This window comes from Phoenix dactylifera, chromosome 7 (assembly GCF_009389715.1).
Source record: "Phoenix dactylifera cultivar Barhee BC4 chromosome 7, palm_55x_up_171113_PBpolish2nd_filt_p, whole genome shotgun sequence".
Lineage (NCBI taxonomy): Eukaryota > Viridiplantae > Streptophyta > Magnoliopsida > Arecales > Arecaceae > Phoenix > Phoenix dactylifera.
The window spans coordinates 13346482-13369910 of NC_052398.1; the positions used below are offsets into that span (position 1 = coordinate 13346482).

Sequence of the window (23429 nt, forward strand, 5' to 3'; positions counted from 1 at the left end):
ATAAAATATTATAATTATTAGTATAAATTAATTTTCCATAATATAACATAATATTAAATTATTAACATAACATATTAATGTATTATGATATATATATATGATATATATTTATAGTATAATACAAAAATAAAGGTATAAAATATTATAATTATTAGTATAAATTAATTTTTCATAATATAATATAATATTAAATTATTTAACATAACATATTATGTATTATGATATAATATAATATGATACTATATTTATAGTATAATACAAAAATAAAGATATAAAATATTATAATTATTAGTATAAATAATTTCCATAATAATTTTTCATAAAATAATTTTCCGCGGTCCAGGGGCTCTTCTTCATGGTCCACGCTCGAGGAGGACCTCAATGTGGGCCGCGAGGTTGATGATAAAAAAAAAACAATAAATTGATTTTGGAAGGTATAGAAAAGGATTAAAATTTTTTTTCTTCTAAAATGTAGTTCAAGAGATGCATACAAAAATTGAAAAGAAAAATACCTTTTCTTACGGAAGGGAGTCTGACGGCTTGGGTTCTTGGCTCCAGCAGATTTTTAGATTTATACAGGGATAAACTATGTGATTATGTTATTTTAATATGGGCATTTTTGTCAAAAATATAGCTTTCCGAAAAAGCTGAAACAGCTTCCTCCCAAAAGCTCCAAATTGGAGCTTCCTCCCAAAAGCTGTTTTCAGCTTCCCGCAAAAGCTAAAACAGCTTTTTGAAAAATTTACCAAACATAGTTTTTCATCTAAAAGTACTTTTGGAGGGCCAGAAAGTGCTTTCTGGCCCTCCAAAAGCTCCCCCAAACAGGGCCTTAGTCATCGACTTTATTAAGCTGTTATAATACAGCGGTACGATGGGTCGCTATTTGATGTCGACGTGACAAGGGAGCAAATACAAAGAGCACGAATGAGGGAAAAGTGAACAATTATAATATTAAATAGGCTAAATTAATTATGTATTTAGGCTTGGTAACAAGTTATATTTGATTTTTTTTATTAATGAAATACAAACCATCTCGTTTATAAATTGTTTGCCATAAAAGTTAACCACAAATATGAATATTAGAGGTGTGCAAGGGTGTGTCTACACCACCTTTTGGCCCCTCACAAGCTCTGTCATTAGTTTTTATGGGTATGTGATAAGCATTGTTAGAATATTATTAAGTAATTGCAAGATGCATGGCAATTGTTCTCTAATACTAACTAGTATAGCAAAAGGGAAAAATTGGTTATCAATCGATATATTAAGTGAAAGAATAATGATAAAAATAGTATCGTCGGGGAAATATGAAAAAAGTATTTTAAACTATGCGCGAAGCATATGAACAATTAGTTTATTATGGCAAATTTATTATATGCTATATCTACTTGTATATGTAATGCTATAACAATAGTAGGAGTTTCATTAGTAGTTTCTCTTTGCCTCCTACAAAAATCATATTTGCATTCATATTCTCTCATTTTGAAAATTCAAAATTAAAATTTTGCTATCATTTGGCACCACCTTCATTTTTTTAATTTTCAAAAATAGAAAAATAGAATTCTATTTTATTTTTGAATCTAGAAATATAAATATGTTTGGTATAGTAAATTATTTAAAAAACATAGATACGGTGACGGTAACAGGGTGACGCTATGGATGGGCTAGTTTTATGATGATCCTCCTGCGATTTGATGAAACTAGGCATCTATCTAAACTATTGGACTTATTGAGCATGGATAATTGGAGGTTTCTCATGGCCAGTCACATGTTAAAATATGCATATGCTGATCCAAAAATTTGATTTTGATGATGCAAAATATTTGAATATAAATTTACTAATTGGGTATTTTTGGGATACTTAAGGATGTACATAAGAGGAAAAAATAATCTCATAATGACCTAAATATATAGAGAAAATTCAATCAAAAATGCTTAAGTTGGAAGGAATTTGAGAAGTATTTGCGAAGTTTTGAAATAGAGTAGTCAACCCCAAGTTATGAGAAGCCAACCTTTAAATGCCCACATGTTTAAATAAAAGACTTTGATTTTAAAGGGGTTCAGGAGTCGAACCCAAAGTTACAAGTTAACCCCGGTATAGTAGAAAAGACTGGCATGCTTTCATAAGTCGACTCAAGGTTCAGCCGAGTCGACTCCAGAATAGTCTCAAGCAAAAGATAAGATACAATAAAAAAGTAACTTTTTGGTGAGTCAATCCAAGCAGCTCAAGAGTTGACCCTACCGAGCACAAATCGACCCCAGGACTAACAGAGTTGATTCTAGAATGGTCTCAAACGAAAGACAAAATATAGTGAAAATCAGCGCTCTCTTAAGTCGACCCGAAAAGAAAAAGAGTCGATTCCCCTGCATCTGGCACTTTAAACTGCTAGTTTTCCGCAAGCCCAGAATAGATTATCGCATTTCCAATGATTATTTCGCCTCTTCAACAGCTACAAATAGTATTCCAGCCACTTTTTAAGGCATAAAGGCATTGAGACATAAGAAGAAAAAAACAAAAAAACAAAAAAAAACTATCATTAAATGAGATTCAAGTGAGCATTCATGACCCCATCTCCCCACTTTTGAGAGCATAAAAGCATTTGTAGTGAAGCCTCCAAGCATCCAACAAGAGCTTCCACTATTTTCCACACATGCATCAATGACATCAAATTTGCTCATTAAGGAGCTTTGCTTACATTGATTGTATTTTTATATTTTTGTGTTGTAACAAGTTTCAAAGAATTTAAAATTTGTGAAAAAGGTCTATTCAATTCTTGAATTGTATTGTAAGTTGTAATCAAGCTTAGGGAAGGCTTTCGATTGAGCAATTTTTGGTTGATTTATAAAGAGAATCAAGTAGGCTCGATTGTAAGATCGGGTAAAACAATCACATTGTAATCTCGGAATAGATTATAGTGAAATTTCCGAGAAGGGTGTCTTGAAAGGTGAGCATAGGTGCTGAGTTTGGCACCGAATCACTATAAAAATTTTGTGTTTGTTGTGCTGTGCATTTTTCCCATATTACATTCAACTCTTCGATTTATGTTTGCACAGATATATTGCTATTCACAACACAAACATTTTGAAAGTTAGTTTTTTAATTGCACATAATTATAAATTTTAAAAATCCAATTCATCGCCTCCCCCTTTGGGTTATATTGCTAGGCAACAGCCTCACGAAAAACATAAAAAGGCACCTAAGCAAAACATAATTTTTTTTGTTTTACAAGTAATATGGATTGAGAGGCCAGATTGTAAGATTAATAGTGAGAATGTCTCATTGTGTAAGATTATTTTTTTCAAAATTTAGATAGTGGTTGGATATAGTTATCATTCTCATGATGTGCATTTAAAACTTGGAAAAGATGTCTCATTATGGAAGCTCTTTGAGCACCGACTTATTCTTTAGTATCTTTCTTATTTGCTAGCAAGTGCATATCTTGCATTATACTTGAATAGGAGTGGCCATTTATGACTCAACATGTTGACTCGATTTAACTCAGACTCGACTTGTTGGGCTCATTGGTCGTCGGCAATCCCGACACACCAACGGGATAAGTCGAGTTTGGGTCAAGGCCCCTCAACCCATTAGGTCATGGATGGAGGTTATATATTTTTTCAAAATCTTATATAATATATATTTAAAAATTATATTATGTATGAGTCCTTATATCATTGATCCAATGGCTCATAATTGAAGGGAGAGATGAATTGTAACACAAATGTTCCAAAAAGAAAGCAAAAATAAGGGTTAGCGGGTTGGTTGCAGGTTGGGCATTTTCGACCTATTGGCATGTTGGGTTGACCTTGGGTCGATATATGAGCTCAACCCCACTTGACCTGCTGGTTGCCACCCTCTATATTTGGGAAAACAAACAAAAATTATCTCCTGCATGATAAAGTTTCCATTTTCATTAATGTACTCGGAAAGGAAAAAAATAACTACAAGTCCAAAAATATCTTTAAAAGAAACAGAGAAAAACAATCTTCTGCATCATCCTCTATCGTTTCCCTCTATTTGCACATCACTTAGAAAATATAGGAGATATTATTAATTAGAATATAATCTTACATAAACTTTAATAAAATATACGATTTATTTGATAAATTGGTTTTCAATTGTATAAAAATCAAAATATTATATATATAATTTGAATAGTGTATGATATGCTATTTATGTGATAGATGTGCACATTTCGAACTTCAACATACATATGAAGCCATAATTAGGGCAATTAACTCGATACCTGCACCTATTTCCTTGCGAAAATTCAACTTTGAGACAAGAAAACATCATAAAACATCATAAGAAACCTAAAACCGGGAATTTCAAGGACTACAGAAAGGCTGTATCAAGGATTTTGTGGATGTACCCATGCCCACTCATTGATTCTCTTCATCAGTTCAATCCTTGGTTCAGTGTGCACTGTACCCAACCTTAGTTAATACGGGGCCGATCTGTGGTTTTTAGAATCACAATGTATGATCGCTGTTATTTGTAGGCTATGTTTATCAAATTAAAACTTTCGCATGAACAGATATTTAAAACAATTATGAAATAGCATGAAAGAACATAGCTCTGAATTGTATTGCAATTCATTTAAAGATTTGAGACTCTGCTCCACAAGCATGACCTCCAAACTTACATGTTTGTCTCAAGCTTGGCTCAGCCTTAACCATCATAAATTGATACTGGAGTCACACCCAAGCTGTTAACTGAAAGCACCTCCCTCCACACCAAGGCTGCTTCATGACTAAGGACTGAATCCAATCCAGGTCTTGGCTGAAAATTTTATTTGAGATGTAAGTTAGGACTGTAATCAGCAATAATGGGGTGACATGCAAAGATCTTACCTAATAAAGTATTCGATGCAAACATCGGCAGAAGCATGCATTTGGTGCCAAGTTTTCTTCAAATTTTGGTAAGCCTGCCGTGCATGTTCATGGGTTGAGCCATTGACCATGGCTTTTGCAAGCACGCTTATTTTAATGGGAAGTCCCTTAAAGTTTCATAACATTTTGTGACACGATATTCCGCATAACGCTGCGTTTAGGGGGTTATATGATGAATCCTTATGGCTTGCCATTTTGTAGTGTGTCACATAGTATCACTACATAGCATATCGCTGTTGTATGATATGAAATGTGAATTGACCGTGGGAACAGCTTGAGAAGAGAGAGTTCTGGAAATTAGCATGGAGGGCAAGGTATCCTTGTGTTTTGTGTGTGCCTGCTTATATAAACATACACTCCAAGAACAATCCATGACCTGACATCAGTCACAGCATAATTTCAGTTCTAAATTGGTATTTGCATTTAAGGGACATCTAACGAACCTGTGGACTGAAATAGGCAAAAGCAGCTAGACCTATAAATTTACTTAATTATTAGGGTGGTGCGATTATGACAGTCTGAAGTTCCAATCTCACTATATATATGCATGGGAGAATGACTAAACTAGTCATAAACTAGTATAGATGCATACAAACATGACGTTCCCTAATCCATTCAATGCAACACTTCAAATACTAGTGAGCTTTACAATATAGATGGATAATTTGATAAAAATTCAGGATCAAGAAAGAAACAGTTGATGTCAAACCCTTCATTGGAACAAATGGCAAAGAACTCATGCTGGCCATCGATATAAAACATGACGAGATGCATCATTCAGGCCTAGTTTAAAAACAATTAGAGCCTAATTGTTGCAGAAATTACAGTGACACATCAATTTGCAGTTGTACAAGTCTCATCAAGGTATCGAAGATTCTTTCGCTCTCACCCCCAAGGCTCCAACCTTGGCCTTCAGTTGGATATGTTTGGGATTTTGTTTCCTTCCTGAATCTTGAGCAGCAGCGAACAAGACCCCTGTTATCCCATCAAATTATGGTCTGAGATTACACCAGCATACAAAGATGTGCTCCCTATGCTGCAAACCAAGGCCCTGGGTGACAGCACTGCTGCTCTAGCATAAACCACATTCAACGAAGTAGCAGCGTATGTTGGTGAATTAAGAAGCCGCCGTGGCTTGGTCAGCAGAAAATGCCAAGTACTTTGCTCGCTCTCTCTTGTATCGTTTCAGTTCTTTAATAGCTGCTAGGAGCACATGCAAAGCAACTGGAGCGAAAAAGGGCTGCCAGAATAACAAACAGGAAAAATAATCATATGTTTGTCACGAAATCAAATACATGAAGAGACCACCAAAAATAAACTACACTGTTAAAGAGACATCTTGCCCGGGACCAGAGCTTTTTTAATAAAAGGCAAACTTATGATGATCAAAATTTTCAATTAAATGCCCAAGCAAGGTGAAGGCAAAGCTCGGCATCATACCACAAACTTCAGATTTTCGGTACATGCTGGTTCATCCCTAATGGTAAGCATAATTGCAAAATGAAGGGTAACCAAACAGGTCCATAGAGCTATTATTTTGATAGTCTTAGCTATCCAGTTCACAGACTACATCTGACAGCTTTCTAACTTGCATAAGATATGCACAGGATATCTACCTTACAGATTGCATCAAAGACACAGAGCATACAAGTCAATATCATAAGCAGTAGTGCAGCAAACCAAATTACAAAGTACTAACCATGTATATCGCAAAGTAGTGCTCGATGGAGGAATAACTGATTGACATAATGGATGGATGAAAAAATGCATCTTCTGCTAAAGCCCTTGCTTTCCTAGCAGATACTAAAAATAACAAAAGAAAAAGAGAAAAAGAGAAGCATCAATTATATGCTTGTCTTGCTTGTGCATGCATTAGAAAGCAAAAATATACTTCTTATAAAATTACCAGCTGAAGCGTCATATATTCCAAGAGAGGCATTTCTCAGAGCTAAACTTGCTGCTTCAAGTGAAAATTTTACCTGAACAAGCAGATTGCAAGAGCCATATTAAAGCAAAAATATGCACATAATAGGAGGGCATGACTCTAATATAATGGCCAGTGTAATGACTAGATAGGGTAATGTGCAACATCTGGACATATGTGAACTACTCAAAATTTTAACCAAGCATTTGGACCAGTATGCAGCAACTAGAAAACATAAAATAAGGCAGCTATAGAGGATCTTTAATGTCCTATTTTTATTTTTTGCTAACTTATACAACAAACAAGAAACAAAGTAACAAGTCAGCAAATTCTTGTGTTTAGTCTTGACAGAGGAGAAGAATAATATATTTGCCAGAAGCATGAACATTTTCAGAATAATGGGAATCGTATAATGACAAAAACTTTTCTTGGTTGAACATAAAGTTGTGGCGGCATGCACAGGGGCTAGCATACAAGTCTAAACGCATGCAGCAGAAGCTAGCATACAAGTCTAAACAAGCAAAGTAACAAATGAGAAGCCTAAATCTGACAGTACCATTATCTTTTCCTCTTGGCCAAAAGAATATGTGCAGACCAACAAATCAGCATACTACCTTTTTCATTGGTGCCATACTTCACCAACACCTCATGCTGTAGCCAATTCTTATTGAAAACAAACAAACTCACTCTTCCAAGAGCATACACTAGTCGTTTTAGAATTACAGGAACAACCTCATTCAAAGCCACTCCAAGTTGGTATTTAAGAAGTCACTGATCAATCTTTCTTAGTTTTGTGACCTGATCTAGTTGCCACTGGCACCTATAAGCAATGAACTGTGCCTAACATATTGAAAGTTCTAAATAGGCAATCATTGAATTTGTTTAAAAAAATTTGTTTGGTCCATTATCACTCCTACATGTATTAGTTATACAATTTCAAAAACTCATATAAAGAGAATCCAAACCTCTTAAAAAGAAAATAACCAATAAAATGCAACCAAATTTGGAATGAGCTGAAGATGGCCGCAAACAAATTCTAAAGCAAAGCCAAGTAATAGAAGATTGCTCCAAATGAGCTCAAGTAAAATAACAATAAACATCAAAATGCCCTATATAGCTCTATTTTTTCGTAAAGAGTTTATGATTCAAGTTGATTATCTAAAAAACTTCTTTTTTATGATCTTAGGGGACAACTTCAGGAGTCAAGTGTCACTAGCTCAGGAGGTGCCAGCTTAACAACATGTTCCATGACTGCCCGTCTCATGATGCAAAGAAAAAAAAGGGACTTAAGGACCATTTTAGTTCGACACTGAGTGATCATTTTAGTTCAGTACTGAGAGATCATCAAGCCATGTCAACCCATGCCTAACCAGCATGGGTCAATGCAGGCTGACATCACTACTTACCTAGCCAAGTAGCAAATAACAACCAAGTGTCAGGTGCCAGGATTGGGCCCGCATGGTATGTGCCAGCCAGCATGCACAGGCATGGGCTGGCACCTGTAATCATGATTAAACTAAACTTTCATTTTATAAAACATAATGCATCAAACATTTTATTAGATTAATTAACAATAATGATTTTTCAGTAGACCTGATCCATTGGGTATTGAAAGAAATAATGCACACACCTGCTTTCCTATTTCATCCATAATGATCATTCTTGGAAGTGATTGAACCTAAAAAATGATGGAAAAAGTCAGAACAAAAATATTGAACATCAAAAAAGGGGGAATAGGATTTTATTTTATGGAAACAATACAAAAACTCAAGGAACTATGAAACATACTAATTTAGAGAGAGACTCAAGTGTAGTGGCACATGAAAGCAGATTGAAGCATGCATGATGTCGATATAACAAATCCAGCTCCCTTCAAACAATAAACACTCAATGTTAGTAGCTGAAAGTTAAAAAAACAAGTCAGGCAAACTGTTAAAAAAAATACAACAATATGATATCATATTTTACAATAGGTTACAATAATGAATTTGCGAGAGGAAACTGATTAAAATTGAAAGTCTTAATAAATATCTAAAAGTATAATGTACAAATAATATCCAATAAATTTGCAGGCTCACTTGTATTATTAAAAATTAAGTTCCATGTGTAAGTTATGTTTCATGGCTCTCCCAAGTATCTCCGTTTTCACAAGACAATAACACATGAAAAAAGATTAACAACCAAAAGGCAATACATTTTGTTAGGTAATCTAACATAAAATATATTTAAATCTTATATTTCAAACAAGGGAAGCAAAATGGAAGAGTTTATGGCTACTCTCAACAGCAGTCCTTAAAAAAATTATGTTTTTGGAGCCACCATATCATGATGAACTGCAATCTGAAAGACTGAATAATTGAGTGGCCGCAGACCAAAATTCACAGATTTTTGCATATCATATTTCAATTTCCTCAAAAGTGGGTAAGAAAGGAAATAAGAAGAATATTATATGCAATCTGAGGAGCATTTGCCAGATCACTTCAAAAACAGAAGGCATCCAATAATTTTCATTTTTGAGCAAAAAAAGTAGGGGGAAATCGAACCCACGGCCATAAAATAAAAAAAAGAGAGAGCATAAAACTTGCCATGGTAGGAAAATAAGGCATTCAATATTGGCAATGCTAAGACAACTACAGGACCTTACAAAAAGCCATAGCAGTTCCTACTTAATGAACACGGTACATGCACAAATAGCATGTAAACATACAAAAATGAAGACAAATTCTAGTGCAATGTACCATTTGTTTCTAACCCACCCTTTCCACACCACACCCAGTATATCATTCCCTTATATGGGCTGAAAATACCTAGTAGTGTGGGGTCTTCGCTAAGTTACTCATTCCTTTCGAATATATTAAAAAAAACGAAACAATAGATCCTACGAGTAGCAGGAATTGACAGAGATAAATTTTTCTATTTATAGCTTTCCATCTAAGGAATGTTGAACGGGCCCGTACCAGCCGGTTCAGCCCGTACCGAACCGGTTTGGTCTCTATCCAGTTCGGTTTGGCATTAAAAAATGGTACCGAACAGTACCGGCCCGAATCAGTCCATACTGGTTTCAAATTTTTTTGGGCTTTTAGATGCGTGAACCAGAATGAACTAGTGGAACCCACTCAGTACCGATTCGTACCGGCTTGAACCAACTGGTGCGAACCGGTCCGGTGGCCGACCGGTACCGATTCGGCGATCCTTATTTCCATCTGTCATGGTACAAGAAAAAATGGATCTTCAAAGACAACCTAAATTGGGATTGAGTTCAGAAAGCCAAAAAATATGATTATAGGAACTACTTAAAACTCAACCTCAACACCAAAATAAGAACATCCTTTTTACTTTAGCTAGATAAGTTGGAATGCAAGTGTTGGTCATGAGGATTAGAAGCCTAACTAAAATTCTTGCAACTAGGAGCTGTAGCAACTAGGTCTAGACTTGGTAGCCTGAAATGAGCGTATGTTGAAGCGGCAAGGTTTGAAAAATTAGGAGGTGGAAGCGCCTAAGTAATGTCTGTATAAAAGAATACAAATGCATTGAATACTAATTATCTTATTTTTTTTCTCAATCACAATTCACACCACTCAAGTCCCATTTCCTCTTCTCCTCTCTCCCCTCCATCTCCTTCCTCACTGAGCCTGCCACATCTCCTTATCCTCTCTCTCAAACACATACACCACTGCCTCTCTCTCTCTCCATCCCTCCCTCCCTCCCTCTTCCCTCATCCAACACCTCCCTTATCCTTCCTCCTCGCCCCACCATCACCACCCGCCACATCCTGCCTCTTGTTTCCCCTCTCCTCTTACCCTGTCTCTCTAACACATAACCACCTTCCTCCTCTAGCCTCCTCCACCTCTCTCCCTCTCCTCCATCACTGCCTCCCTCACCCCGCATCCTCCCCCCTCTCTCTCCCCTAATCGTCGCACGTCTTCTCATCCTGCCTACCATCTCCCACCTCTCTGCCTCCCTCCATATACCACCTCCCACCTCCTCTCCCTCTCTCTTGCCCAGCAACCGCCCCTCCTACCTCCTCCTCTTCTCTCTAATTGTGGCCCCTCCTTGTCACCGACCCTCTTTCTTCCCCTACTCACCGCCATCCATGTCTCTCTTCCCCTCATTACCTGTTTCTCTCCACAACATTCAGCAACTCATCCTATATTTGATAGCTTCACTTTGAGAAACCATTGACCTTGGATTTCAAGGAGTCCAGAATCCTAAAAACTAGGAATCGTCTAGATTTGGAGATGGAGATTTCCATGGATGGTGGATCTACCCGTTCAAATAGGTAAGAAATTGCCTTTTATGAAAATTTTCTCTTTTTGAAATTCTTTTGGATTTGTCTTGGAAAGAAGGGTGGCGTTTCCACTCCTTTGGATCCCTGTTTTGGGGATTTTTGGAACCACATTTCCTAGCCGAATACAGTTCATAAACATGGAAATATTCTAGGATGAAAGGGGGAGCAGGCATTTCCTACTTCTAAGGGTATAAAATAAGGGTGCAAGTTATGGTCACTTAAAATATAAAAAAATGCAAACATAAATGTCTAGAATTTACACCATTAATCCTGCCCTACAGAAGAGACGGAGAAAACGGGTACTTCAACCATGCTTTAAAGACAGAACTGCATCTTTAAATAAATAAGCCAAACTTCTTTGACACATTGTAAACTAACATAGTTCTAATAATCACCAATTATAGGTCACTGGTTTCTGTAAAAGTTCAGCAACAAAAGATGCCATCGTGTCAGTGTAGACAAAGAATCACATATATATTAACTGCTGGCAATTGGGTGGATCTCTAGTGAAAAGTCTCCGTAGAAATCACAACTGCTTTGAGAAGATAACTTTCATTTTTGATACCATTGCAATTTGAGCAGCAAGAGGTCTAATGCTTCAATACTGAATAGATGCGCCATTTGGGCTACATTAGACCATAGTCCCTAACATCCATCATATGCATGCATGCAACTATACCTACTTATGTGTAGAATGCAACCATATACAGTTTATATTAATAGTTGAGCAAGAATGCTCGGGGAATGGGCTCGTATAAGATGTCATCTGATAGTTGTAATAAAACCTGCTTCTAGAGATTGAAGTGAAAGCAGTTACAAATCCTTTTGTGACTTTGTCCTATCTGTGCAGTCTCTGTGTACTCTCAGAACTACACTAAAATTTTTGGTAGTCTTGAACAGAAAAGGAAAGACCAAAGATACATTAATAAGTAAACTAATTAGATAGACAATTTTTAGATTGCACAATAACCTTTTGCTGATAACTGAGCACATCATGAAGGTTCACCTAGAGGTTCATAAAGAAATATTAAGTCATATGAATCTGCATATTTAAAATAAAGTTAGAAAATAGGACAAGTTGACACCTAAGACGATATGTAATATCCAGGCAAAGTAGTAAGTGCTTAACTATGCCTGTATAACAAGTTAAAGTAACCAGATCACTTGTGCATGAATTCAGATATTTTAAAAGTGGCAAGCCATATACCACACCTTAAAACAAACTCAAAATTCTCTCTTCTTACCATTCTGTAAAGCCTCTTTCGCTGTTTAAAAATCTAGATATTCCCATCTCAGTAGCATCAAGATAATTCGATCTAAGACCAAATAAAAGCCGAAGTTGCCCAATAAAAACTTGAAAAATCTTCTGAAGATCCTGTTTAGATCATTGAGTCATGAGTATTCACAATGTATTAGAAGCTATCTTAAAGAGTATGAAGGCAAAAATTGAACTTCAAGTGATTAAATTAGTTAATATCAAATTTATGGTACTTAATGATGCTTGCACATATGTCAAATGGAAAACATGTGTTTCTTAAATATGACGAATCACAGATAATCTGGAATCATGAAACTACTATATCAAAAAGAATGACTTCGTGTTTGATATGTAGGCAAAAGAAGATTACTTGTCTAGATCCAAGAAGGGGTGTGGATGTAACTTCCCCGACACGTAGACATGCTCCATACTTCATAGAAGAGACAAGTCAGAGGGGCAAAATGGACTCCTACCGTAGACCGTTTCTTATGGTAATATATCATTTATCTATTATTTGATTAAATATATGATTTTAATAAATCTAAAAATTGATTTATCAATTTCAAGACTTTTGCTTTTACACTCTGATCCCTGTCCAGGCTGAATGGCAGGACTTCCATCCTGTCCACCTGGACAGCAATTGCAAGTGGATATTTTACCCATCTCGGATCTGGAATTGACCAGAAAACAACTTGCTCGAGTCCAAACTTAAGTCAACCTGTTTCAGATATGGAGCGGATATGGACAATGTAACTAAGACCTGAAGAAAAACTGAGCAGACTCAAAACTCATGCAATATGTTTACCCTACCCAACCATATCCTCCTTATTCTAATACTGTTAGTAGTGCCTATACAATGTTATAATTGTTGTTTAGCATAATATGTACATGGTATCATGTCTCAGAAAAAAGTAAATGGTAACACTAAGTAACCACATTTATTTATGCAAGTTATCTTTTTTGTTTGGGTTTCTTCCAGCTTGACTAGACTCAATGGCCTATTTGGGAGCAAGCTCCCTGCCAGATCCAGCAGGATCGTTTGACGAGAGAGAATGTGGGGGAAGGGAGGGAGGAGGAGAAGGAAAACAAGAGGACGCTATTCATTTTAAAAAAAAGACCATCCACTGACGGTCCTTTTTTTTTTGATCCCTTGGGGAGTGGGAGATGGGACCCCACACACTCTCCCTTCCTTCTCTTCCGCTCCCTCCCTCCGTTCACCCCGCGCTCCAATCCCAGCCTATCCCACAAGATCTAGCCAAACAGGCCCCAAAAACCTAAAAAACCAGATGGATCAATAAAATAAAGATTAAGTCCAATCAAGTCCCATCTGAATGGAAGAAGATAAGGCTGAGTCCAAATTCTGAGCCAACTCAAAGATGAATCAGGCTTGGGTCGTGCCAGAGACCAATCCAACCCAATTATTTTAGAGCATTAGGTCTCCTGCTATTGTCTCATCTTCTGCATTAAGTCTTTTCTTCACCCTCATTTATAGGACCTACTCCTCAATCCACCATTTCATTTTGGCCTGAAAAAATTCCTTCTTGTTAAACCTCAACTCAGCACACCACCTAAAGCAAGCAGACCAATCAGTTTGAACTCTAAATGAACTCCCAATATATCATAACCTAATTTATCCAAGTTGATGTGACTGATCCTGACTGTACTATTCTTTGTCATGCAGCCAAACTCTGATAAGGTGTTTGCCTGCGGCCTTAAACCTCCATGGGCTTGCTCAGCTTCATTTTATTTCTTGAAATACAATTATAAGGACCCTAGATTCAAAATAGAAAGGGTAAACACACCAAAATCGCGAAAGGAAAAGGCAGAATGCCCTGTGCAAGTCATTGGAGAAAGGAAAGTTGGTGCCCTTTGCACAGCAGTTACTTAGATGCATTATACACAAAGGATAATAATTGCATCTATTTGTAACGAGCCTCAAATTTGCTATAACTAGTGGCTGTTGTACTAGAAGTCAGAAAAATCCTGATGAAAACTTTATTTTGCTCTTAGAAAAGATATTTGTTTTACAAACTTTATGAACTTACGAATCTATGATAAGAAATGAAGAATCAAAAGGCCATCAGAATTAGATAGCCTGCTCTACCGTATTTTGCTAAATCTTTCACCATTAACAGCAAAATTGAAAATGATCTTAAACAATTTTAGAACTGCAACTAGACATGAACTATATTTCTAATTTGTTTAAAATCTAAAAACAAGGTGATTAGAAAACTACAAACTGAAAAAAAAAAATTAGCACTTCAGACAGAAAGAAATTAGAGAAAGGGTAGAAAATTGTACAAGTTGCAACAGAACTGCAGGCCTAAATCATTTTACATTAAGCAAGGATTTTAAGTGCTGGTGCTGGTAGGCATGCCAGCCACAAGTTGACGGACATGGTGTAAGATGCCAGAATAACAAAAAAACTACTTGATAACTTTTACTGTTAAAGTTATTTAAAGAAGAAATAATAGGTGCTCAACGGATCCATGCTGGATGACCACACAGGCCCAACACCGACCAACACAGACTGGCATTTTTAATCCTTGCCTAAAAGATACATATAAAGTAGCAACAATTTTCAAACAAAATAGAAGTTATCATTCTGACCTGAGTTGATATGATACTTTCGGTAAGATGTGTCCTTTGAGAATCCTTCAAACACATAGGTGGGTTCCAAACAACAACACCTCCCCACATCTACAGTATCATCGATAGAACTTTGTTAATAAATAGTACAAATAAAATGAATTGGATTATAAAGGAAAGAAAGAAATGGATTATCACTCACTGGAGATATAAAACCATTAGTTTTGGAAGTCTCTCCATCTGGAAGCTGTAACACAAGTGGGCATTCCCTCGCAGATGGTACGTATCTAATGATAGTAGGAAAGAAACGTTACATTGCTTGCTTTAGAAATAGATCATTTTTGCATGTACTACTGGATCTGGATGTTCAGTTTCATAAACTGTCCTTGGTTTTTCTTCCATGAGTACAAACAAAGGGAATATTGAGAAACATAGATGTTAAAGAGAAACCCATATGTGCCCTTTTTCTCATTGGATGACCAACTAGCCAATCCTCATGAACCCTTATCCATTCGCCCACCCTTTTCTACAGTCTCAACCCCAAAACCAGACCCATTGATCCATCTAGAACCCATCCAAACCCCAGATTTAGGGGTTGTTGTGACTCCATACGGCAACAGCCTTGTCTAAGGTTTATTCTCCCCTTGCTTCCCTACTACAAGACTTCTAAGAACATTATCAAGTTCTTGACTAGGGGAGTTATTTCTGCTTCAACTGCTGATTGGATTTGCTTCTAACACTTGAAGGCAAGGTTGGCTGAACCGTCCCAAACCGGGCAGTTCAGGCAGTACCAAACCGAACCAGTCAAGAACCGGAATAGTTCGGCCAGTCTAGACGGTTCGACCTTAATAAAACCGCTCCCCCAGCCCCTCCACGGCCTCGAATTCCCAGCATGATCTCTCTCTCCCCCAGGGTTTCAATCTCCAACCTCGCTGGTACACCGTCTCTCAATCTCTTGATGAAGGCCCTTTCATCCCCCTTCTAATTGCCTTCCGTTGCCACAAAGAACCAGAACCATAGCTGCCGCTCTCCTCGACCCATGACGGTACCAGCCACTCTCCTCAGCCCATGATGGTGCCGACCGCTCTCCCTCGCTCTCTCTCTCCTCCGTTCCTCCCTCCCTCTCTCTCTCCCCTCCCTCCCTCCCTCCCCCTCTCTCTCCTAAGGTTCTGATCTCTACCCTTTGCCGATACGCCACCTCTCAATCTCTCAATAAAGGCCCTCTCGCCCCCCTTCCGATGGCCTTTTGTCGCTAGAAAGCCTTTTGCTATGAAGAACCGGAGCTCCCCCCCCCCCCCCCCCAAATGGCTGCTGCTCTCCTCAAACCACACCAGTACCAGCCACTATCCCTCGCTCTCTCCCCCTCCCTCCCTCCATCTCCCTCTGTCTTCCTCTCTCTCCTCCCTCTCTCCCTCTTCTCCCCGTTTTCATTTGCCCCGAACGGCAAATATGTACTCGTACGATGCCGAGCCAGTCGCCTACCGATACAACCCCTGGTACTGGCTTGGCAAGCCTTGCTTGAAGGTGCCTATCAGGTGACAAACAAACACCCTCTCGTAGATACTTATTGAAAATTGTTCTTGCATTGGGTTTTCTATCAGCATAGTGTTTTATTTGCTTAGCTATTCTAAATCTGATCTCGACTTTATTATTTTCGAGCATTATTTTAGCTCTCAAGGCCCAGTTCACATTGAATATTAGGACCTTCAAGTGGAAAGATGCTCAAAGCCTGCCTTTTATTTTTCAATCTTTGCTCTCACTATTTAAATGTTTGTGCATTGCATTATCTTAGGACAACACAAAGAGTCTAACCTCTTTAGGTTGTTCTATGTAACTTGCACAAGGTGATCGCTGTTGTAAGTTTGAGATTCATCAGCACCAAACTAGGAATCGTTTTGGCATTGTCAGTGCTCACTTTGCCAAGTATTTGTGTCAGATGAGTAGGAACCAAAAGTAACATGAATGCAAGTTGGGAGGAAGGATTTAAAAAAGGCTTGCAATGATACTGAGGTTACTTTATTAGAAATGGTTGGCAAAATTTCACTCACCGAATAGCTGGGGCAAGGCTTAGGGAATATGCTATGGTTTGTTTATGAAGATTGTCTCTTAAAAAACATGTAAGTCGGTGAATGAAGAACTCTGCCATAAAACTGGATGTCAATCATTAGTGGACAATAATATGATAACAAGTCTGTCTTGGAAGGCTCTCCCATACCCATTACATATGCTAACCCTTGTTCCATAATCATATAGGCTAATATAAAATTCCATCATTGTGACTCCACAAAAATTCCTAGAACTTTGAAAGGATGAGGTTTAAAGAGCTATATTAGGATGCAAAAGCAGAAGAAGGTGATGCTTATCACATGACAGTTTGTACATTCCAACTTCCATAATGTTCAAGCACATATAATCAAACAAAAACTGCACTTATAACTAGCATAAAATTATTAGCATCACACCTATAGCTATAAGTGCAGTGTAATATAGTTCAGGAAATATGATAAACATTTTTTCATGAATGGTAAAACAGATAAGCTCTGAAAGAATAAAGTCGCCAAATAACAAATTAACAACATAACAAGACAAACAAAAATAAAATAAGATGCAGGACAATGGATGAAAAAATATACACCACAAATTGTAGAACTTTTGATCGTCCAGCAGCTGCAATAGATGTATCCAAATGCCACTCATTTGAATTTACCTGTAAATTTTGTCTCAAAACCACTTTCAGAATTTTGCAAAGAGAAAAATATCTTAAAACAGAAGGTTGAAGATATACTAAGGAAATAACAGAAAAGTATCGTAATATACAAAACACAACATTTGAAAGGCAAGAATTGCATCCTCAAGGAATATCTTAAAACAGAAGGTTGAAGATATACTAAGGAAATAACAGAAAAGTATCGTAATATACAAAACACAACATTTGAAAGGCAAGAATTGCATCCTCAAGGAAAATATTTAAGAAGCTTGTTTACATTTTTTATAAATTTTATTTATAATCCCTATACTAGTGAAAGTACATTCTGGCAATATAGCTCAGCATTTCATCTGTTTAAATTGGTGAATCGGCAAATTGTAGCTTTCCACAAAATTTGACAATATGTTGCTTTCATCTACTCCGCATAGGTTGTGATATGATATGCTAGAATATAGAAGAAAGTTCGAAGGTGAAAAGATCTTACATTCCCAAAGCCCCCTAACAAGGCAGATAATAGAAGTCCATTGATAAAAAAAGTTCCACCAAGTATCCAAGAAAATAAAATTATAAAAGCAGAACTGCAATAACTGCTATCATTTCATCCAAAAAGACAAACCACTGACTCCATGTTTGAGAATGCACAGTTAATATTCGTGAACCCCTAATAATTTGGCCCATAAGAATATTTTCTTACTCGATTGACACAAGTCACTGTATCCTCCAATTTCCAGTTAAAAACTATAATTTCACCACCATAAAATCTCATGTGACATTAATTTCGAAATTGCAAGATTCTCCTTCATAGATTTCCTTTTCACCCTTCCTTTAGAGCTGCAAGGACACAGATGGAAAACACCAACTTGTAGCTTAATTTTTGAAGATCTTACACCTAACTCCAGAGTCAGATTAAGTGAATCATCTTCCACACTGCCAAGCTTGCAATTTTATAGCCTTAGTCTAAAATATGCCGCTCAGAACTACACTTTGATTTTCAAGGGGACATGAGATGAGGATAGATTCCTACTATCAGAAAATAAGTCTCCCATTTCAGAAACATAACCAATTTAGTTACAGATAATCCTTCCTGGGTCCATCATCAAATGCACTGACTGCCAGAGCCAGCTGTATGCCTTAAAAACAAGCTAAGAAGCTAGGGAAGTATACATGCGTCTGTATAGATAAACATACATTATACATGTAATAATTAGTAACCCAGGACCTTTTCTCTAGCACAAAAAAGAAAAAGATTATGACCAAAAGAAAATAACCCTTTCCCTACTTCATTTCCAATACCAGTCATGGAAAAGGGCACTTGACATGTTGTATGCTGCTTTGGAATATAGCCTTTCATTCTCTGATGTTCTCTGCTTCACAATCTTCCTACAATGTTGTCCCTTCTTCTTAGGCCTTGAATTCTAATCCACCTATCTGGTACCTCTAGATGCCCAGCACCATTGAAACCAGCTGCCATCATTACTTGAACCTCATTTTAAGAAGAGCTGATTGCTGAGCACAGGATCCTCTCTCTCTAGAGAGAGAGAGAGAGAGAGACCTGAAATCTACGAAATGAAATGAAGACTTTGTCAGGATTGCCATCATGAGTTAACCTTTTTCCCCAAAAGATAGCATCTTACCATCCCAAAAAGCTATCTGTCAAACTCTGGGCTATTTTATGTGCATCTAATGTAATATGTTCAATATGACATCCTTCAACAATTTTATCAAATCCAACGAGTTTTCTACAATATATTTTTTTTCCGAATTGGTAATTAGATGAACCAGATGCCTATGAATCTTTGTAAGCATCCTACTTGATAACAAGTTTTGAGACAAGGAAATGCCTTACCATACAATTTTATTATTCTTAGATGAATAACATGGTGAAAATTTGCAAGAAAATGATGTGGAGGTCAGACCAAAAAGCAATAGTGTGTTTTAATCAAACATGTTGAATAGCAAAGATGAAGTTTACATTGCCAGAGATTGAATATTTGCATTAATGTGTCTTCGCTAATAGTTTCAATTACCTTTTTTTCTAAATGAAGGTCCAGAATTTTCAAACTTGGCTAACGTAAGTTGAAATTTCTTTGTGTATTTTTGAGCCAAGCTCCAGACTGTTGCCTGCACCCTTAATTTTAGCCTAGAGTTACCCACACCCGACACTTCAACATGGAAACTGATATGATACTCAGACACAGCACCACAAGAAGTTTTTAGATATCAAAAGGATCCAGCACCTAGAGACACACCTAAGCACAACAAATGAATCCAAGACCACGTAACGTAGGCTCATAATGGTCCTCTGAGCATTTCAATCAGATAAAACTTAAAAGTCTGTCCTAGATAATGTATAATAATTATAAGTTTAGAAGGTGGACCCATCATTCTGCTCCTTTTAGTATGTCACCTTATTGAGGATATTTAAGTCTGTTTAAATGCCTCACAGGTTGTCACTTGAATATTCAGAATATGGTTGGCAGTGAGAAGATATAATGGTGGGTTGAGAAGAATTTTGCTAACTAGGGAAACTATGGATCATAAAATCCCCAAGAGAATACTAATTGAAAAATCACATTCTACAAGGAATTCGGTACACAATATTTTTAGGACTGTAACATTTGAGAACTTCCCCAATTGCAACAATTTCTACTCTCTTGTCCATTCTCATCATCTAAAGTCGGTTCTTTGAGGTGTTTATCCAATGGATATTTGGTTCCAACATCCATATTATAAGCCCCTAAAGATGATGCTAAAAAACACTTCTTTAATGTTAATGCAGCAAATTGAAAGAAGAATGACATTTAAATAAAAGAATAACATCAAACAAATGTTAGTTAATTCCAACATATAGAGAATTGATACAACAAAAACATTAATATAGCAGATTAAGAAACATACAAAGAAAGGAAGATCTCTCATGCTAAAGATGTAGCTACCCAATTTCTTGTCCCAATAAGAAATAGATGACTTTGGAGTATGGTATAAAACCTGCCAATCAAATGCAAAACATTAGCAATACAAGATCTCATTGCAAAACTAAAGAAATGAAGAACTTCACCAATGGATTAAAGTTCAATTCCTTTTCTAATATAAACAACAGATTGGACTACCTGACTTTCTACACTTATGTTTGCTATAGGTGCCAAGGCCTCCACTATAGGAGCCAACATGATTTTTACTATCTTTTGGAACTCCCTGGAAGTAGAAGGAAGGGTTGTCAGCATTTTGATCAATTGAAGGCAAGAAGCAATTGTGTGCAAGAATCAAAACCACGGTCAGCCAAACCAACCTATACCACTCGTACGAACTGATAATGTATCAGTACAAGACTGAGATTTGGTTCAGTATATGAGACGAACCAGTCCATACTAGTCCGAATCAAGTAAAACTGCTCTGTACTTCCCAGCACCAACCCGCACCGCCCGCTTTCAGGTGGTACCATGGCTAGGAGTGAGAAGTGTTCAATACATGGCATAAACTGCACTGTGCCAAGCAGGTACAGTACAGATAATACAAGAAAGTGAAACCTTAATAGTTACCAAAGGGTTAAGGGGAATAAAATGAGCACAAGTAATATGGATTTAATATAATTATCAATGATTTCAATTGTGCATATGTAAATATATTGATCTCAATAAATTGTTCAATAAGCTTGTAAAATTGATGAAAAGTTAAAACTGATAAATAGCAAACATGTGGAACCATTGAATCTCTAATTCACCAAATCCATAGAATTCAAGTAAAATTTAAGCCTTCTGCAAATAAACTCTTCTAAAGAAGTTAACGAGCTACATAGAGCAAGGTATGTACATGTTAGCACATGCATTTTAACTATTCTCACTTTGTTATAAATAATAAAAGTCCATATAAAGATGGAGGTGCAATGATAAAAGGCTTGAGTTGACAAGCGCAATGGCGCGGGTTCAAATCCTAACCTCTTCCTTCTCTTGCTATTTCTCTTGCAATGTAAAAGTGGCAACAACTCCAAACTAGCCAAACATTTCTGGCTGAACAACTAAATCGCATGGGCCGAGCCCCTTTCTCTCTCTTCCCACTCTCTGGTCCTCCCCCCACAACCCAAATCCCTCTCAAGGTTTGACCTCTTATTTCACCACCTTCATCCACTCTCAGGTGCAAGGTAAGGCAAGGAAAGGATGCATGATAAAGTGTAGCCTCCTTTTTGTGCACCTAACATGGAACTAGTTCCCTCTATTTTCTTGTTTTCCTCAAAATTCTCTTCAACAACATTTTTTGATTTTTTCCTATATTTTCTTTCGATCTGCTCCTTCAGCAATAGCACCTATTATTGCTGCCCGCAAACTACGAATCAATGTATATTTTACTCATAAACAACCCCAATTTTGCACAGACTTTATAATATATTCTTCTGATGAGCACTATATTTATTTGTTATTTTATTGATTAGATCAGATGCTAATCATGTAGCTCAGCTTATTTAATTTTCAAGCCTGTTTAATACTTTGCTCTTCCCTAGGAAACAACAATAGTCATTATATTCATATAAAGCAGTGAAAAAATGAATTAGAAAAAACAATTTGTGATTTTTGAATAACTCAACAGAAAAGAGTGTGAGTATTCTCCTTACCAATAATAAACCCAGTCACTGGGATCAGCATTCAACAGGCTGAATGAAAGAACAACACCCCCATCTGCACCAACCGGCATGAACTCTCCCTTACCCATCTCCCCTATCGTCTTCCCACTATTCATGAAAATCTCAACAAATATCTTCCCGATTACTGAAACCACCTCTGCGTCCGAGACCTTGCCCACCATCCATGCATGCCGATGCTTCCCCACCACAACCCTCACCCCCTCTCCACCAATCTCCCTCTCAATCACCACAACAGTGTAAACTCTCCCACTGCCCGACCCTAAACACTCGCCGCCTTCCCTCAGCGCCGAGTCCAGCAGCTCATCCACATCCTCATCACCACCCCCCAAACCGGAGGAATCCGCCACGCCGCACCTCCAGAGGCAGGCATCCCCCGCACCGTCGGAGCTCCGAACGCATCCCGCGCTGGAATCGATTGTCACCGAGACGGAAAAATTCTTCCCACAGCCACCGCAGACCGGATCGTTGCTGGTTCTGTTGACCAGATCTTCAGAGATCAGAGATTCCAGCCGGTCGGCGAGGAATCGGTCGCCTTCGGGACGGAGAAGGACGGCTTGGAAGCGGCAGGGGAGGGTGGGGTGGTCGGACTGGAGGCGGCTTGAGAGGGAGTCGATAGAGCGGAAGGGGAGGGGAGATCGGTAGATTTCCGTGGATTTGAGGAGGAAAGGGAGGCCTGGGGGAGAAGGGAGACAGGGTTTAGAGAGAGGGAGACAACGAGAGGAACAGCCCTAGAAATGGAGAGGAGAGAGGGGAAATACCTGAGAGGAAGGAGAGGAGGACGGAGAGGGTGAGGAGGAGGCGCTTGGTGCCTGGTCTGGTGGTCCGGCGGGTGGAGTCGCCGTCGGCAGCGGCCGCGGAAGGAGGACGAGGGTTTGGAGCGTCGCCGGAATCTTCCGCCATCTGTGGAGTCCAGAAGAGGTTTCGGGTTGGCTGTAATTCTTGCGTAATAGGAGTATAGGGAAAAAGGATAGTCGGCAAGCGGTGCCGACTTTATCCAAGAAATGGTGAGATACAAGAAATGGTGAGATATCCAAGAAATGGTGCATTTTCCTCTAAATACATATTTTTAATTATTTATTAAGTTCATAAGGTTGTTCATTACGCTAGAATTACAGCCCGGTGTTGTTTTTTTAAGCC

At 37.7% G+C, this 23429-nt stretch overlaps 1 protein-coding gene and 1 long non-coding RNA gene across 2 annotated transcripts; one reads left to right on the forward strand and one right to left on the reverse strand.

Moving 5' to 3' along the window:
- Positions 1-5529: 5529 nt before the first annotated feature.
- Positions 5530-23240, reverse strand: LOC103712409 (GPI transamidase component PIG-S). Its single transcript, XM_008798930.4, has 13 exons — positions 23051-23240; positions 22263-22965; positions 20767-20851; positions 20555-20644; positions 17583-17656; positions 15152-15236; positions 14971-15060; positions 12347-12477; positions 8603-8684; positions 8445-8492; positions 6797-6869; positions 6590-6693; positions 5530-6130 (listed from the first exon to the last, which is right to left on the reverse strand). Exons 1-13 carry the CDS (start codon positions 23190-23192, stop codon positions 6008-6010), a joined length of 1830 nt encoding a protein of 609 aa, XP_008797152.4. The 5' UTR covers positions 23193-23240; the 3' UTR covers positions 5530-6007.
- Positions 16243-18903, forward strand: LOC113463087. The gene is made up of 2 exons (XR_003386775.2): positions 16243-17721; positions 17825-18903. It is a non-coding gene; the product is annotated as an uncharacterized LOC113463087 (long non-coding RNA).
- Positions 23241-23429: the final 189 nt, after the last annotated feature.